The sequence below is a fragment of the Gobio gobio genome (genome assembly GCF_949357685.1).
Source record: "Gobio gobio genome assembly, chromosome: 17".
Lineage (NCBI taxonomy): Eukaryota > Metazoa > Chordata > Actinopteri > Cypriniformes > Gobionidae > Gobio > Gobio gobio.
In genome coordinates this window covers 51,874,146-51,894,145 of record NC_137110.1, presented here as the reverse complement: position 1 = coordinate 51,894,145, position 20,000 = coordinate 51,874,146, and the positions used below count along the sequence as shown (strand labels likewise).

General features: G+C 40.5%; 1 protein-coding gene across 1 annotated transcript in view; it reads right to left on the bottom strand.

Moving 5' to 3' along the window:
• Window positions 1–20,000, bottom strand: part of shmt2 (serine hydroxymethyltransferase 2 (mitochondrial)) — a 77,164-nt gene that overhangs the window by 4,371 nt on the left and 52,793 nt on the right. Inside the window, exons 7-10 of the mRNA XM_079840605.1 lie at window positions 16,699–16,838; window positions 14,524–14,686; window positions 14,279–14,378; window positions 1,034–1,189 (exon numbers count right to left, since the gene is read on the bottom strand). Coding sequence (XP_079696731.1) covers window positions 1,034–1,189; window positions 14,279–14,378; window positions 14,524–14,686; window positions 16,699–16,838 — 559 coding nt within the window. The remainder of the gene's footprint in view (window positions 1–1,033; window positions 1,190–14,278; window positions 14,379–14,523; window positions 14,687–16,698; window positions 16,839–20,000) is intronic.

Here is a 20,000-nt window from a genome sequence, read left to right as displayed (position 1 = left end):
GATTGGATAACTGGTCTAACCAGCGGACCAATGGCGTCGCAGCATCTCAAATGTTGGTTTGGTGGCTCTGAAACACCTGAGTCAAAGTCTGTGGTCATAATGATTTGGTTTAATTCCTCCAGAAGCGTTTAGTGTGTCTGTGTGTGTGTGTGTGTGTATTCCTCCAGAAGCGTTTAGTGTGTGTTTGTGTGTGTGTGTATTCCTCCAGAAGCGTTTAGTGTGTGTGTGTGTGTGTGTGTGTGTGTGTATTCCTCCAGAAGCGTTTAGTGTGTGTGTGTTTGTGTGTGTGTATTCCTCCAGAAGTGTTTAGTGTGTGTTTGTGTGTGTGTGTATTCCTCGAGAAGCGTTTAGTGTGTGTGTGTGTGTGTGTGTGTATTCCTCCAGAAGCGTTTAGTGTGTGTGTGTTTGTGTGTGTGTGTGTATTCCTCCAGAAGCGTTTAGTGTGTGTGTGTTTGTGTGTGTGTATTCCTCCAGAAGCGTTTAGTGTGTGTGTGTGTGTGTGTGTGTGTGTGTATTCCTCCAGAAGCGTTTAGTGTGTGTGTGTGTTTGTGTGTGTGCATTCCTCCAGAAGCGTTTAGTGTGTGTGAGTTTGTGTGTGTGTGTATTCCTCCAGAAGCGTTTAGTGTGTGTGAGTTTGTGTGTGTGTGTATTCCTCCAGAAGCGTTTAGTGTGTGTGAGTTTGTGTGTGTGTGTATTCCTCCAGAAGCGTTTAGTGTGTTTGTGTGTTTGTGTGTGTGTGTATTCCTCCAGAAGCGTTTAGTGTGTGTGTGTGTTTGTGTGTGTGTATTCCTCCAGAAGCGTTTAGTGTGTGTGAGTTTGTGTGTGTGTGTATTCCTCCAGAAGCGTTTAGTGTGTGTTTGTGTGTGTGTGTATTCCTCCAGAAGCGTTTAGTGTGTGTGTGTGTGTGTGTGTGTTTGTGTGTGTGTGTGTGTGTGTGTGTGTGTGTGTGTGTGTATTCCTCCAGAAGCGTTTAGTGTGTGTGTGTGTTTCGGCTGACGCTCTGTGTGTGTGTGTGTGTGTGTGTGTGTCTCACCCAGCCGCAGGCCGCCGGGTGTGATCGCGCTCTTGTCGCCGGGACACGTGTTCTTATTGGCCGTGATGGACGCCAGCTCCAGAACCCGCTCCGCACGCGCTCCGTCCATTCCCTGAGGCCTCAGATCCACCAGAACCAGATGATTATCAGTTCCTCCTGAGGAAAGAGTCAAGAGTCACTTCATATCGATCCGCACATGAGAACCAAACCTAGTTCATCTGAATTAGGACACTTTTGTCTTCTTGCTTTTATTCTGCCGCGAGCGCTTCCGCTTTATCCGCTCATGCGTGTGTGTGTGTGTGTTTGATCCTCTCACACACATGTGAGTGTGTTAAAGTGATGTTGTAAAGCTACTCTTGCGCTTCACACTGCAGTGAGTGAGATCATATGAGGCGGTAAAACAACATCAGCAGATTTACACAATCAGACTAACTGTGTTGTGTGTTCACACCAGACGCAAATGAAGTGTTTATCGCGAGTGATTTACATGTTAAGTCAATGCAAAGACACAAATAGACATTCTGCAGCGCGATTCGCGCAAATGAGGCGACGCGAATGACTCGATTTGAGCGAATGACTCGATTTGAGCGAATGACTCGATTTGAGCAAATGACTCGATTTGAGCGAATGACTCGATTTGAGTGAATGACTCGATTTGAGTGAATGACTCGATTTGAGTGAATGACTCGATTTAAGCGAATGACATGACACGATTTGAGCGTTTGACGCGCGTAAAGCGTGATTCGTGCGATTCGCGCAAGTTGAAAAATCTGAAGTTTGGCGGATATTCGCGCTGTGTTAACCAATCAGGAGCTTTAACCAATCAGGAGCTTGCTCTAGTAGTGACAACATTGAGGACAGAGTCGTACGTGGAAACCCGGAGCTGTCGATACGTCTTCATACTTTATAGAAACAGAATAAAAAGGATCTTGCTTGGAAGAAAGTGAGTGAGGAGGTCGGACAGTCTGGTGAGTTATAAAAAACGCTCTTTACTCAATTTGGGCTCTACATACTGAGACTACAAGCTAGCTAAAGCCGGCAAAGCTTATTCGCCGTATTTTAAAACAATCCATGTCAGCCATTTCACAACGAGACGAGCCGCTGGCTGAAGCCCCTCCCATTACGCAAATTTGCGTCTGTTGTGAAGTGAATGTCACGCGCGAATGAAGCGAGTAAACTCAAAATGTTCACGCGAATAGCGCAATTTATTATCTAGTCGCGTCTGGTGTGAACGCACAATCAGACTAACTGTGTTGAGCTGGAGAACAATGAGGAGTTTCTGTCCATCAATGATCCAAACAGTGGCTAATAAAACACATCAGATATTAAAGCGCCGCTAGTGTTGCTATGGTTACTACACGATAACACCGGAGGGCGACGCGGGGATGATGTCACTGATGGGCGACGCACACACACGGTGTCTTTCTCTGGATTTAAAAATTCTTGGACAAATTTGGGATAAATTCAACACAATATATAACACTGATCTAGAGGATAGTCCACATATCTTACATACTGTGCCTTTAAGTGAACGAACACTGAATGAAGTACAGCAACATCCACAGCACACACCCCGAACGCGCGCGCACACACACACACACACACACACACACACACACACACATCATTAAAGTGCGATTCAACACTTCAGACGGAGAGTTGGTCAAACGTCCGTTCTGCCGGTTTATTCTTCAGTAAGAGTGATTTGGCTTCAGGAAATGAGCAGCTGAAGACTGTGAATAATTATTAAACTGAGGATAATTAACTCCTTTGTCTGAATGAATCCGTTTCTCTTTTTTAAATAAGTTTATGTGACTTCTGAAGTGATCAATTTCCCTTTACCAATTAAATCAGCCTCATTTGATATATTTAGTGGCCCAGGTGGTGTGAAGACGGATCGTTTTCTTCTTCTTCTTCTTCTTCCGCTCTTGAGTCTAAGGCTGCCCAGATGTTGTGATTGTGTTTGGGAAATGTCCCGCCCCTTACCATAACCAGCAGTTTCAACACACTACTAACTAACTCAACCAGGCCCGCCCCTTTATTCTGTATATTAAAGGGATAGTTCACCCAAAAATGAAAATTAGCCCATGATTTCCTCTCCCTCAAGTCATTCGAGGTGTGTGTGACATTCTTCTGTCAGACGAATAAAATCTGAGTTATATTACACAAGTCCAGGCTAATCCAAGCATTATTATAGCAGTAATAGTTGCTCTGTTAATGAAAAGTGCATCTGTCCGTCATATAACTGCTCCAGCGGCTCTGGGGTGTTAATAAAGGCCTTCTGAAGCGAATCCACGCGTTTGTGGAAGAAAAATATCCATATTTAAAACTTTATCAAGTAAACTTTCGGCCTCCGCCTTCTGTGTAAAAGTGTTGAATGTTGAAAGTGAAACTCCAGATGTGTGTGTGACGTCATGACGAGCGGAGCTGAGCGTTAGTCTTTCCATCCGCAGGAGAACTTTACACACTTTCTCCAGAAACTGAACAGGGAAGGCGGAGGCCGAAAGTTTACTTGATAAAGTTTTAAATATGGATATTTTTCTTCCACAAACGCGTGGATTCGCTTCAGAAGGCCTTTATTAACACCCCAGAGCCGCTGGAGCAGTTATATGATGGATAGATGCACTTTTTATTAACAGAGCAACTATTACTGCTATAATAATGCTTGGATTAGCCTGGACTTGTGTAATGTAACTCAGATTTTATTCGTCTGAGAGAAGAATGTCACACACACCTCGGATGAGCTGAGGGAGAGTAAATCATGCGCTAATTTTCATTTTTGGATAAACTATCCCTTTAAAGGGTGATGAATTAAGAAATCAACTTTCCTTTGAGCCTTTGGTATATAAACGTTAATCGTGATATAAGAATATCCTGTAAGTTTCAGAGCTGAACACGTCCTTGTTAGTCAAAGAAAAGCTTTTATAGACACCAGGCCCAGAAAACCAGAGATCTCAGAATATGTCGACCACTGATGTCATAGAAGCTCCGCCTCAAGCCCCGCCCACCGACTCGTGGAGCTAAACGGGTCGCAGAGCAATAAACATGAGTTTCTTCGGTTCATTTAACCGCGGATTCGTTTGTAAACAAGACACAGGTCGAGACTGGATTTGCAGACAGATTGAGATTAAAACACAACGCTGTGCCTTCCAGTGTTCATTTTCGTCAACAACCTTTTTTCACTGATAACGATAACTAAATAACTAAATAAAAACTAGTGTTGGATGACAAAAACTATGACGAAAACTGTCATTTTCGTCAACAAATAAAAGCGAGAGGAGAATGTTAGTGAGGGTGGATTACGGAAGAGATGGGGTCAGAACTGATGTCCTGTGTCACAGATGAACACATTTGATCAGAACTGATCTAACCTCTGGAAAACACACACACACACACACACAACACACAACACACAACACACAACACACAACACACAACCACACACACACACACACACACACACACACACACACACACACACACACACACACACACACACACACACACACACACACACACACACACACACAATCCAGCTCCAGAGCGGCTCAATCAATAACACACACTTATGCCTATGAACTAATGCTGATGAATAATGACAATGTTTACTTTACGATGTTTATATAGTAATATGTTTTAGACGGTTGTAATAATGCATATTTTATCTCCTGAACTTGAATGAGCTCCTGCAACTGCAATAGAGGAGCAGACATTTCAAAATAAGAGTCCTGGTGTATTTCCAGCTTGTTTATAATTAAAAGTCACACATTATATATTCGTTTTTGCTCACACTATAAACTGTATTTAATTTAATTCACATTTCATTCATAGTCAGGAGGAAAGACCAGTATTTGACACATATTCACTAACGTATCAGGGTTATAATAGTTCACTAAAACCATTAAAAAAACTTCATTACTTGAAATTAAATAAATGTTAACTGAAATAAAAAAAATAATAAAAAACTTATTTGAGGCTTTAGCTTAACCTGATATGGCCTACTGACTAAAACAGAAATACAAAGTTATAAAAACTATAGAGATGTTTTTAAAAAAGTGAATTGAGCTCTTTCGTGTATTTTTAATGTCAAAAACAAAATGAATACAAAATGTCAGTTCAAGTGACAGTCGGTTATGTGACGCTTAAATACTTAATGTATTACAATTGAACTAAACTCATTAGATTTTAGCAGACTAACACTAGACTAAAACTAAAAACAATTCAGGCGACTAAAATATGACTAAAACTAAATGGCATTTTAGTCAAAAGATTACGACTAAAACTAAATCAAAATTTGCTGTCAAAATGAACACTGGTGCTTCTGGATCCGTCAGGAACGCTGCAACACACTGATGTGAGTAAAACATGTTTATGTGTGTTAGTGTTGCATTATTACAGATGGTTTGATATCTATTGATGACACACCTCAGCACACGCTCACCGGCTGGAGAAGCTGCTATTGGTTCATTCGGGATCAGACTCGGACTTTACTTTTTAAAAAGCCCAAAGACCCTGGGGCTGTGTGTTTTTCAGCCTGCCGACGGGCTATCTTAAATAGTGAAATAACATTCCTTTCTTGCGCACGCACTTGTGTGTGTGTGTGTGTGTGTACAGTTCGTGGTTATATTCCCAGATCGTGCGACAACATTCCAATCAATGGCGGGTGATGAGAGATGAATCATTGAGTTTGTTTGATAAAGATATTGTGTCTTATATAAGATATAAGATCTTGAGTCCTGTGAGCGTTTCTCCAGACGCTTTCAAAAAAATCCCCACATGTACTGAGAGGAGCAGAAGCTCATTAAATATGCAAATCTTATCCAATCCTAGCCGTGGGCGTTTACTTCCAAGTCTTCAGTGCCGCCCATCAAAACCCAGCATTTCTACAGAGAGCCACAAAACCAGGGCAGAAAATAGCCCATTACTGATTCATTATGATATTTCTGAATGTAAAAACCACACGGACGTCATAAGCTGACCTCAGACAACAGCATAAAAAAATAAAAAAGCCAGTTCATGACTCCTTTAATTATTATAATGAGGAATATTGTGACGTGTTGGTTCCTGGAAGAAACTCAAGATGGAGGCGTTTCAGGAGATCAACAGAAACATCACATATTTGAGCATGTGTTTGATCGCGTTATTATACGCATCTTACATATGATATCGCTCGCCTCTGCTTCTTCCTCCCCTGTGTTTTAATCAGGAGATTCTGTTTCAGGAGATGTGTAATAGCGCCCCCTACCGTATAACAGTGAAGACACGGAAAGCCGGAAATTTCAGACAATAGCAGGGAAAGAGTTAAAGGAACACGCCACTATTTTAGAAAATAGGCTCATTGAGAGATCACGTGACCCTCCGGTAGCAATTGCTGTGTAGTTCGACTGCTCCCTGACTCGGTATCCTTAATCTACCTGTTCTCAGTAAAATTATCAACGCTTGGTTAGTCTTGGCTGCTCTGATAACGTTGCAACAATTGAAGATGGCAAAACGTCAATTAGCGTTGGCTTCCCCGGAGAAAAAACGAGTCAAACACCCTAATTGTGCTCCTGAGGGGGAAATTCGCGCCATTGTTGCTGACGAGTTAAAGATGCAGCTTAGCTTTGTCAGGGAAATGTTTAGGGAAGAATTTGCCCCAATCGCGGACAGACTTGGAGTCTTGGAAGAGGACGTTCGACTGATAAGAAATAACTTTGACAACATGCAGGCAGCTCTTCGCAACGCAAAGAAAGACACCGTGGAAGTAAAGTTAGCAGTGGATTCCCTTCAGGAAAAGTTGGCGAGAATCGAAGACAAAAGCCGTCAGTCCAATGTCCGTCTAGTGGGACTAAAAGAGGGTGCAGAAGGAGATGACCCTCTGCGATTTATACAGAGTAATCTTCCTAAATGGATCCCCTCTCTTACTGGCAAAGTACTGGAGGTTGAAAGAGCTCATCGTATATACAGCGGCGAGCGCGCAAAATCTACCCCTCGTACGTTCATCTTCAAGATGCTGCGGTATCAAGATCGGATTGCGATCCTGAATGGAGCCCGTGCCGCTGGACAAATTCTTCATAATGGATCTCCACTACTTTTCTTCCCAGACTACAGCACTCACACTGCATCTAAGAGGAGAGCGATGGCATTGGTGAGGAAGAAGCTAACCCAGTCGGGAATTACGTCTTTTTTGCTTTATCCCGCGGTAGTTAAAGTTACTCACCGAGGGAAGATTTCACTGCTTGAGACACCGGCGGAGGTGGAAAAGTTCATCCTCAATATGAATCCCATTCCCATCGCAAAATCTTCCCCGAAGGGAGCAGAGGCTGTTGTGTCACAAGAATCCGAAGAGGAGCATGAATCGGCAGTTCCCATGGATGACTGAGAAAGATTGATTTTTCATTTTGTGCATCCGGAAAATGACCGGGTCGGGTCAGGTGTCGACAGACGAGCCGGACTGCTAGTTGGCCGCGTATCCAAAGACTGTTACGTTAAGGGCAGGTAGAAGAGTGTGTTTTAACTCTTTGCTTGCTGCCCGTTCTTTTACTGTTCTTGTTTGTGTTTTTTTGTTTCATGCCCAAGTCCCCCCACGTAAGTTTAATTTGTATTATGCACGCATTTATATGCATTCATGTATGTGTATTGCATATTTTCTGCATATTGCCGCCCACTATCTTTGCTGGGGACTACTTTTTGGTCCTCCTGCCTCGTTCTGTTTGGTCTGCATAGCTATTACTCATTAAATTATGGCTATACATATATTGTCATGGAACGTTAATGGGTTAAATAGCCCCGTCAAGCGGACCAAATGCTTAGATTATCTAAGATGTAAAAAGGTCTCTCTTGCCCTTATACAAGAGTCTCATTTTAAGTCAGCTGACGTGCATCGCTTTCAAAATAGATACTTTAAAATTATTTCATCCTCTTCGGCCGTCAATAAATCAAAAGGGGTGTTGATATTGTCTAGGCGTTCTACTAATTTTTCTGTTATACGTTCTGGTGGGGATAAAGAAGGCCGCATTACCTATGTTGTTGGTTCTCTAAATAATACTAAATATGCTTTTGTGTCTGTTTATGCACCCAACGAGGGTGATCCGTTATTTTTTCAAGAATTACTACGTTTAGTTGTGAGTTTGGAGGACTGTCTCGTGGTGCTAGGGGGCGACTTTAATTCTTTGTTAGATCCTCAGCTAGATAAATCTCATGCTTCTAAAGCTGATGCAAGGATTTCTGGTTGTTTTAACTAATTTTTGCGACACTCTAACATATGTGATGTTTGGCGTTTACAAAATGATGGTTCCAGGGACTATACATTCTTCTCAGCTCGTCACAAGAGCTATTCAAGGATTGACTATTTACTTGTGTCTCCTTCTCTAATTCCTTATATTAGTAAAGTGGATATTCTGCCACTTCTATTATCTGATCATTCCCCAATAATTTCTACTTTAACTCCTGTATCATTGGGCTCCAGACACAATCGCTGGAGGTTTAATACTTCCTTGTTAAACGACTGTACATTTGTGGCTGAATTACGCAATTCTTTGAATGAGTTTTTGCAGATTAATAGGGATTCAGCCTCTAACCCCCAAGTATTGTGGGAAACCACTAAATGTTTTGTTAGGGGTAAATGTATAAGTTATTCATCTTTCAGTAAAAAGCCTAGAGACAGTCGTAAAATTGAATTAGAAAAACAAATTGATCTACTAGAGAAGGAACTAAAAAGGTACATTCTGTGAGACCAAAGCCAAAGAAGTTAACGTCCTTAAATCAGAATTAAAATCAATATATTTGCATAGAGCTGAATTTTTCATACATCGTACTAGACAGTTTTATTATTTCAATGGAGAACGTCCATCTAAGCTTTTGGCTTTGAGGTTGAAGGACAATGAATCTAAGGCCAGCATATCTGCTATTAGGCACGAGGGCTCAGTGTATACTCAACCTAAGGATGTAAATAGAATATTTGAATCCTATTATAAACATCTGTACACGTCAGAATCCAACACTGACCCGACAAATTTAGATTTATTCCTTAAACATTTAGATCTTCCCAAACTAAATGATTCTCAGCGCGATATGTTGGACAGTCCTTTGACAAGTGAAGAATTGAAGTCTGCCCTGGACTGCAGGAGCAGTAATAAAGCCCCTGGGTTAGATGGGATTCCCCCGGAGCTATTGAAGGCATTATGGGACATAGTTGCTCCCTTGATACTTAACTCTTTTAATTTTGCTCTAGAAAAAGGGGCTCTGCACAGGGACCAAAACACAGCTTTAATAACTTTGCTTTTGAAGAGAGGGAAGGATTCACTTGAGTGTTCTAGCTATAGGCCAATTAGCCTTCTATCCACAGATTCAAAGCTGTTAGCAAAAGTCTTGACCTTAAGATTGGATCGGTGTGTTGGAGACCTGATCAAATATGATCAGTCCGGTTTTTTAAGGGGGAGATTTGCTGCGGACAATATACGTAGACTTCTTCATATTATTCAACTAGCAGACACATATACAGCTTCCTCTGCAGTTCTTTCTCTGGGTGCAGAGAAAGCATTCGATAGAACTGAGTGGACATTTTTGTGGTCTGTCTTGGAGCGTTTTGGGTTTGGTTCTTTTTTCGTGCAAGCTGTCAAGACTATCTATTTTGATTGTTCAGCCAGAGTTCTTACTGGCCCTCATATTTCTCCTTCTTTCCGTCTTGGCAGGGGCACTCGTCAAGGATGTCCCCTGTCACCTTTGCTTTTTAATTTATCATTAGAGCCTTTGGCCCAAGCGATTAGACAATGCTCTGCAATAGTCCCTATAAGCTGTATGAATACGTCTCATAAGATTTCACTCTATGCTGACGACATTCTGTTGTATTTATCAAATATCACAGATTCGGTTAAAGAATGCTTAAAATTATTTGATACATTTGGTAAATTGTCCGGTTACAAAATTAATTGGAGTAAATCCATACTTTTACCCCTTAACTTAGCAGCTAAATCAGAGATTCAGGCCTTACCCTCTATGGTTCCAGTCAGCGACCAATTTAATTATCTTGGGATTAGAGTTTTTTGTTCACTATCTCGCATTTCTAAGTGGAACTACCAGTCTCTTCTGGATAAGATTTCAAGCAATCTTCAGTGTTGGTCTCCACTCTGCTTAGCTCTTCATGGTAGGATGGCCACTATTAAGATGAATACACTTCCGAGGCTGAGCTTTTTATTTTCAACGTTACCTCTGGCACCACCTACTGGTTATTTTAAAGAGCTTCGTACAGCAGTAACAAAATTTTTATGGAATTACAAACGGCCTAGAATTCGACTCAAATCGATGCATAGGTTAAAACCTCATGGAGGCTTATCGCTACCGGATTTTTGGTCCTATTATCTAGCATACCAAATGAGACCACTTAGGACATGGATGGATGTTGACTCTCCTGTGCCATGGCGGGCCTTAGAGACTAATATTATTTACCCATTACATCTACAGGATTTACCTTTTACTGGAATACCTAAGAAAGCTCTGGAAAAGTTTGGTCCAATTATATGCCATTCTATTAAAACATGGAGAGTGGCAGAAAAGATCATGGGAGCTTCAGATTCCTATTGTGACTCTACCCCCATCTGGCATAATAGTAATCTTTGCACGGGTAATAAACCCTTTGTTTCCAAATGCTGGGTTAAGTGTGGGGTTTATACCCTGAAAGACTTATATAGTGGTTATGTACTTAAGTCCTTTCAGATTCTAAGGGATGAATTCTCTCTTCCAGGATTTTCATTCTTTCTATATCTAAGATTGAGATCTGCGTTAAAAGCATATGGAGTACCCTGGTCGAATAAAATATCTTCTCATCCTATGTTAGACTGGATAGATTCCAGTATGGCTTCTAGGGGTATTGTTAGCATAATTTATAAATCACTCGTGGTACGACAGTACTCAAACATTCTGACTGAGGACTTCTGGGAGAGGCAACTTAACACAGTAATTGACTGGGACACTGTCTGGGGGAATTGTTTTACTACCTCAAAAAATCCGGCTCACCAAATTATACATTATACGTTAATTTATAAGGCATATGCCACGCCCTCTTTACTATATAAAATGAAAAGAAAATCTGATCCTTTTTGTCACTTGTGTAACAGTGAAAATGTAGGTACATATATGCATATGTTCTGGGACTGTTCTCAAATTGTACCAGTTTGGTCCTCAGTCCAGGACTTACTGACAGATATTCTGAAGATTCCGATCCAAAAGGACCCTCTGATTTTCCTTTTGCTGGATGATTCATCGTTGTCACTGTCTGTTAATCAAAGCAAGACTTTGTCCGTTGTCCTTACTGCTGCTAAAAAGGTTATCCTAAAACTGTGGTTGGAACCAACTACCCCAGCTATGTCTATCTGGATGTCATATCTACTGGACATTGCCCTTCTGGAGTTACCACAGCTAAAGTGCTCGGAGCCAATAGAAAGACAATACAATTTTGGTTGGACCTTATTGAGTCTATCAAGAAATATTTGAGATCCTTCTAAATTGTTGTCAATTTTATTTTAGTTTCCTGTCAATTTTATTTTAGTTTCCTGTCATTTTATTTTATGTATTTATATTTAGTCTTACGGTTATGGGCGATCTTGGGCTTTGTTGTAAATAGTTATATACAAAATGTTCAATAAAAATAGAATCACAAGAAAATAGGCTCATTCTCCGACTTCCCTAGAGTTGAACAGTTGAGTTTGACCGTTTTCAGATCCATTCAGCCGATCTCCGGGTCTGGCGGTAGCACTTTTAGCATAGCTTAGCATAGATCATTGATGAATTGATTGTGTTGTTTTGTAATAAAGCATTACACACATTACAGGAGAACACTATAGGAGTGTGTTTCTGAAGCGACACCAAACAATCTCGTGAATATGAGTGATGTCAAAAACAACAGATACAGGACGAGCTCAATCAAAATTAATGCAATAGACGATCCGTCCTGACAAAAAATACTTTTCTTATTTAGTATTTTTGTCTTATTTCCAGTCCAAGTGAGTTTTTGGTTAAAACAAGCTAAATTATCTGCCAATGGGGTAAGAAAAATAATCGTATAATTTAGTCGTATAATAAATGAATTGTTTTCATTTATATCCTCCTCCACGCACTTCTTGGAATTTTTCTTAAAGGGACAGTTCACCCCAAAAATGCCTTAATTTGCTCTCCCTCATGTTCTTCCAAACATATAAGACACAAATGAAGATATTTCAATGTTATTTCTATCCCTCCAATTAAAGTCTGTTCACCCAAATCTCTGCTCTCTGGCTCTTCTGAAGAGACACAGTCGCTATATGATGGTTTAATTTAGGGTTTTAATCACTTATAAACACTGATATTAAAGTAAACCGAAATTAAATCTTGTGTACAGAAGAGTCGGATTAATCCGCCCCAGGCACATGGGTTTATTTCTCTCTTTTGGGTGAACAGACTTTCCCTCGAGGGGCAGAAATCTCTCAGATTTGAAGTTGAACTGTCCCTTTAAAGGGTTAGTTCACCCAAAACTGTAAATTGTGTCATTAATGACTGAGCCTCATGTGGTTGGACACCCGTCAGACCTCCGTTCATCTTCAGACACAAATGAAGATATTTTAGTGTAAATCTGATGCTCAGAAAGGCCTCATAAAGTTATTGTAGAGCCGCTGTAGTGAGATGGACTTTGTAACTTTAGTCTTTAGTGTCTTTTAACCTCTTAACAAGCGCCCCATTTTTGAGAATTCATTGAAAACGATATACCCAAATCAAAATGTCTGCAGCTCTTAAACCCTATGGTCTATATTCATAAACCTGGTCTTATTTTAAACTAGACACTTGAAATGTTGCTACCCAAGAGTCATAATAACTCAAAGTAATATGGGAACAGAGTAATATACATGTAAGTGACTCACGTTTTTTTTTTTTTACTTAGGGAAAAAAACATTATAATTTAATGTTAAGAGCCTGAAAATAACTTAAATATAAAACTGAATGTCTAATCATGTCATGATTCAAATATGAGGATGATTCTCTCAGTAATGTGGCTTCTGTGAGCTTTTATGTCAAGAAAAGTCTAGGCGTCCTTTCAAAAAGGCCATTTATTTCAGAACATTTGCTATTGTAAAGAGTAGTTTTTCATTCAAATAAATCTGCAATAAACTGCTAATTATAATGGATAAACAGTTACTGAAAAACTAAAGCAACTATTTACAGAGATTACAAAGTGTAAAAAACTCATTTAGCTGATGGGAAGCGTCAGTAAGAGTCTGCGCGCTCCACTGCAGTTGCGCCATGGAGAACGCGCAGCCAGCGCACAAACAGTATTCACCAAAGCCTACTTACGCAAACTGCGCAAGATAATGCATTTTGATTGGTTACTAAGTCCATCAATCAAACCTTTGTTGGAAAGGCATTGGCTGGGCACCGAGTGCCTTTATCCAACGAAAACCATGGGCGCAATGATTGACAGCTCACCAAGCCTGTAAGGCACTTCCTCTATATGATGCATCCCAGAAGAGTCTCTGATTGAAGGAGAGAGACGAGGGTTGAACCATTGCACGTGGGAGAAACTATTCTAGCAGGGGGAGTTTGCCAGACACGGAATAGAATCGATATTTCATTGAAAATGGACATGATTGATCACGCTAACTCAAAACTCCCTTGCAAACAACGGAGGATTTTTAGTTTTTCCCTATTTTTTCGTTGTTTTGGATTAAAAAGTGGGATGCATTTTGAAGAGTGGACTCTTACACAGAGATGTATGCGGGTGTTTATTGGATTCGTCCGATCTGATCTGAACGACAGGAGATGAAAGATGAGTATCGCTAATATTATGCTAATGTTTACATGGCCGGTCCTTTAGCGTTTCATTTAACCCTTTCCTCTCTGGTGTATTTATTGCAAAAACAAGTTCAGAACATGAATCTTGAGTGTTTTAGCTTTCAAAGGATGCATAGTTTGTGATAGTTGATTGAATATTTTGTATAAAACAAAAGTAAATAAAAGTACACACACGCCCACTCACGTCAACCCCCCCGCCCACGATCCGATGCGGGTTAAGAAGTTAAGGGTCTTGAGAGTGTAAAGTTGAGCCAATGGAGGCCTTTCAGAGCATCAGATTTACACTAAAATATCTTCATTTGTGTCTGAAGATGAACGGAGGTCTGACGGGTGTCCAACCACATTAGGCTCAGTCATTAATGACACAATTTAAAAGTTTGTGAATCGGAGCCCTGAAAGAGAAGCCGTAGAGCAGCTTGACTTCAGCGTGTGTGTGTGTAAACCCACCGGAGACGAGTGTGTAGCCCTTCTTCAGCAGCGCATCGGCCATGGCCTTGGAGTTCTTCACAACCTGAGCGATGTATTCACGAAACATGGGCGTCGTGGCCTGGAGAGAGAGCGAACCAACAGCCATCAATTATCAAAAACCATAAATGAGTTCCCCAGTGCAGCAGCCATTGTTCAGAAGAAGATGAGACGGAATAGGAGATGCAGCCGCTCCAGGACGGATGAATATGTAAATGAGCAGATACCTGTCGGAGAGCCACGGCGACGCCCGCGATGGCGTGATTGTGCGGGCCGCCCTGAAGCGAAGGGAACACCGAGAAGTTGACCTTCTCCTCCAGGTTATACATGACCTCTTTGCCCTTCTTATCCAGCGAGCGCACGCCCTTACGGTAGAATATAAGCCCCGCCCTGGGGGAGGAGCCACACCAGATGAGGAGGAGAAACAGTCAATGCATTAGAAACTCTATCCCACAATACAATGTGCTCAACTTGACCTTATTCACAAAAATACAGTAAAAATTGTGAAATATTATAATTTTAAATAGCTGTTTTATACCAAGGCTGTGTTTATTTGATCATAAATACAATCAAAATTGTGAAATATTATTATAATTTAAATTGTCTGTTTAATACCAAGGCTGCATTTATTTGATCATAAATACAATAAAAATTGTGAAATATTATTATAATTTAAAATAGCTGTTTTATACCAAGGCTTTGTTTATTTGATCATAAATACAGTAAAAATTATGAAATATTACAATTTAAAATAGCTGTTTTATACCAAGGCTGCATTTATTTGATCATAAATACAATAAAAATTGTGAAATATTATTACAATTTAAAATAGCTGTTTTATACCAAGGCTGCATTTATTTGATCATAAATACAATAAAAATTGTGAAATATTATTATAATTTAAAATAGCTGTTTTATACCAAGGCTTTGTTTATTTGATCATAAATACAGTAAAAATTATGAAATATTACAATTTAAAATAGCTGTTTTATACCAAGGCTGCATTTATTTGATCATAAATACAATAAAAATTGTGAAATATTATTACAATTTAAAATAGCTGTTTTATACCTAGGCTGTGTTTATTTGATCATAAATACAATACAAATTTTGAAATATTATTATAATTTAAAATAGCTGTTTTATACCAAAGCTGCATTTATTTGATCATAAATACAATACAAATTTTGAAATATTATTATAATTTAAAATAGCTGTTTTATACCAAGGCTGCATTTATTTGATCATAAATACAATAAAAATTGTGAAATATTATTACAATTTAAAATAGCTGTTATACCAAGACTGTGTTTATTTGATCATAAATACAGTAAAAATTGTGAAATATTACAATTTAAAATAGCTGTTTTATACCAAGACTGCATTTATTTGATCATAAATACAGTACAAATTGTGAAATATTATAATAATTTAAAATGGATGTTTTATACCAAGGCTGTATTAATTTGATCATAAGTACAGTAAAAATTGTGAAATATTATTATAATTTAAAATAGCTGTTTTATACCAAGACTGCATTTATTTGATCATAAATACAGTACAAATTGTGAAATATTATAATAATTTAAAATGGCTGTTTTATACCAAGGCTGTATTAATTTGATCATAAGTACAGTAAAAATTGTGAAATATTATTATAATTTAAAATAGCTGTTTTATACCAAGGCTGTATTAATTTGATCATAAATACAGTAAAAATTGTGAAATATTACAATTTAAAATAGCTGTTTTATACCAAGACTGCATTTATTTGATCATAAATACAGTACAAATTGTGAAATATTATAATAATTTAAAATGGCTGTTTTATACCAAGGCTGTATTAATTTGATCATAAGTACAGTAAAAATTGTGAAATATTATTATAATTTAAAATAGCTGTTTTATACCAAGACTGCATTTATTTGATCATAAATACAGTACAAATTGTGAAATATTATAATAATTTAAAATGGCTGTTTTATACCAAGGCTGTATTAATTTGATCATAAGTACAGTAAAAATTGTGAAATATTATTATAATTTAAAATAGCTGTTTTATACCAAGGCTGTATTAATTTGATCATAAGTACAGTAAAAATTGTGAAATATTATTATAATTTAAAATGGCTGTTTTATACCAAGGCTGTATTAATTTGATCATAAATACAGTAAAAATTGTACATTTTATTTCTCAGGATTCTTTGATGAATAGAAAGTTCAAAAGAACAGCATTTATTAGAGAGAGAATCTTTTGTAACATTATAAATGTCTTTACTGGCACTTTTGATCAATTCAATGCGTCCTTGATTAATAAAAGTATTAATGTCTTATGACCCAAAATGTGTGAGTTAGCATGAAACGGTGATGTCACAGACGCATCAGATGGCCTGCGTGTGTACCTGGATCCTCGCAGGGATTTGTGGGTGGTGGAGGTCACGAGGTCGGCGTGTGTGAAGGGCGAAGGCACAGCTCGGGCAGCCACAAGACCACTGATGTGGGCCATATCCGCCAGCATGAGGGCGTTGAGCTCGCCACACAGCTGAGAGACCAGAGAAGAACACACACTCCTCTGAGCATCATCTGAACACACACTCCTCTGAGCATCATCTGAACACACACTCCTCTGAGCATCATCTGAACACACACTCCTCTGAGCATCATCTGAACACACACTCCTCTGAGCATCATCTGAACACACACTCTTCTGAGCATCATCTGAACACACACTCTTCTGAGCATCATCTGAACACACACTCCTCTGAGCATCATCTGAACACACACTCCTCTGAGCATCATCTGAACACACACTCCTCTGAGCATCATCTGAACACACACTCTTCTGAGCATCATCTGAACACACACTCCTCTGAGCATCATCTGAACACACACTCCTCTGAGCATCATCTGAACACACACTCCTCTGAGCATCATCTGAACACACACTCTTCTGAGCATCATCTGAACACACACTCCTCTGAGCATCATCTGAACACACTCCTCTGAGCATCATCTGAACACACACTCCTCTGAGCATCATCTGAACACACACTCCTCTGAGCTGAACACACACTCCTCTGAGCATCATCTGAACACACACTCCTCTGAGCATCATCTGAACACACACTCCTCTGAGCATCATCTGAACACACACTCCTCTGAGCTGAACACACACTCCTCTGAGCATCATCTGAACACACACTCTTCTGAGCATCATCTGAACACACACTCTTCTGAGCATCATCTGAACACACACTCTTCTGAGCATCATCTGAACACACACTCTTCTGAGCATCATCTGAACACACACTCCTCTGAGCATCATCTGAACACACACTCCTCTGAGCTGAACACACACTCCTCTGAGCATCATCTGAACACACACTCCTCTGAGCATCATCTGAACACACACTCTTCTGAGCATCATCTGAACACACACTCCTCTGAGCTGAACACACACTCCTCTGAGCATCATCTGAACACACACTCCTCTGAGCATCATCTGAACACACACTCCTCTGAGCATCATCTGAACACACACTCTTCTGAGCATCATCTGAACACACACTCTTCTGAGCATCATCTGAACACACACTCCTCTGAGCATCATCTGAACACACACTCCTCTGAGCATCATCTGAACACACACTCCTCTGAGCATCATCTGAACACACACTCTTCTGAGCATCATCTGAACACACACTCCTCTGAGCATCATCTGAACACACACTCCTCTGAGCATCATCTGAACACACACTCCTCTGAGCATCATCTGAACACACACTCTTCTGAGCATCATCTGAACACACACTCCTCTGAGCATCATCTGAACACACTCCTCTGAGCATCATCTGAACACACACTCCTCTGAGCATCATCTGAACACACACTCCTCTGAGCTGAACACACACTCCTCTGAGCATCATCTGAACACACACTCCTCTGAGCATCATCTGAACACACACTCCTCTGAGCATCATCTGAACACACACTCCTCTGAGCTGAACACACACTCCTCTGAGCATCATCTGAACACACACTCTTCTGAGCATCATCTGAACACACACTCTTCTGAGCATCATCTGAACACACACTCTTCTGAGCATCATCTGAACACACACTCTTCTGAGCATCATCTGAACACACACTCCTCTGAGCATCATCTGAACACACACTCCTCTGAGCTGAACACACACTCCTCTGAGCATCATCTGAACACACACTCCTCTGAGCATCATCTGAACACACACTCTTCTGAGCATCATCTGAACACACACTCCTCTGAGCTGAACACACACTCCTCTGAGCATCATCTGAACACACACTCCTCTGAGCATCATCTGAACACACACTCCTCTGAGCATCATCTGAACACACACTCCTCTGAGCTGAACACACACTCCTCTGAGCATCATCTGAACACACACTCCTCTGAGCATCATCTGAACACACACTCCTCTGAGCATCATCTGAACACACACTCTTCTGAGCATCATCTGAACACACACTCCTCTGAGCATCATCTGAACACACACTCCTCTGAGCATCATCTGAACACACACTCCTCTGAGCATCATCTGAACACACACTCCTCTGAGCATCATCTGAACACACACTCCTCTGAGCATCATCTGAACACACACTCCTCTGAGCATCATCTGAACACACACTCCTCTGAGCATCATCTGAACACACACTCCTCTGAGCATCATCTGAACACACACTCCTCTGAGCATCATCTGAACACACACTCTTCTGAGCATCATCTGAACACACACTCTTCTGAGCATCATCTGAACACACACTCCTCTGAGCATCATCTGAACACACACTCCTCTGAGCATCATCTGAACACACACTCCTCTGAGCATCATCTGAACACACACTCCTCTGAGCATCATCTGAACACACACTCCTCTGAGCATCATCTGAACACACACTCCTCTGAGCATCATCTGAACACACACTCCTCTGAGCATCATCTGAACACACACTCCTCTGAGCTGAACACACACTCCTCTGAGCATCATCTGAACACACACTCTTCTGAGCATCATCTGAACACACACTCCTCTGAGCTGAACACACACTCCTCTGAGCATCATCTGAACACACACTCTTCTGAGCATCATCTGAACACACACTCCTCTGAGCATCATCTGAACACACTCCTCTGAGCATCATCTGAACACACACTCCTCTGAGCATCATCTGAACACACACTCTTCTGAGCATCATCTGAACACACACTCCTCTGAGCTGAACACACACTCCTCTGAGCATCATCTGAACACACACTCTTCTGAGCATCATCTGAACACACACTCCTCTGAGCATCATCTGAACACACTCCTCTGAGCATCATCTGAACACACACTCCTCTGAGCATCATCTGAACACACACTCCTCTGAGCATCATCTGAACACACACTCCTCTGAGCATCATCTGAACACACACTCCTCTGAGCATCATCTGAACACACACTCCTCTGAGCTGAACACACACTCCTCTGAGCATCATCTGAACACACACTCTTCTGAGCATCATCTGAACACACACTCCTCTGAGCATCATCTGAACACACACTCCTCTGAGCATCATCTGAACACACACTCCTCTGAGCATCATCTGAACACACACTCCTCTGAGCTGAACACACACTGCTCTGAGCATCATCTGAACACACACTCCTCTGAGCTGAAC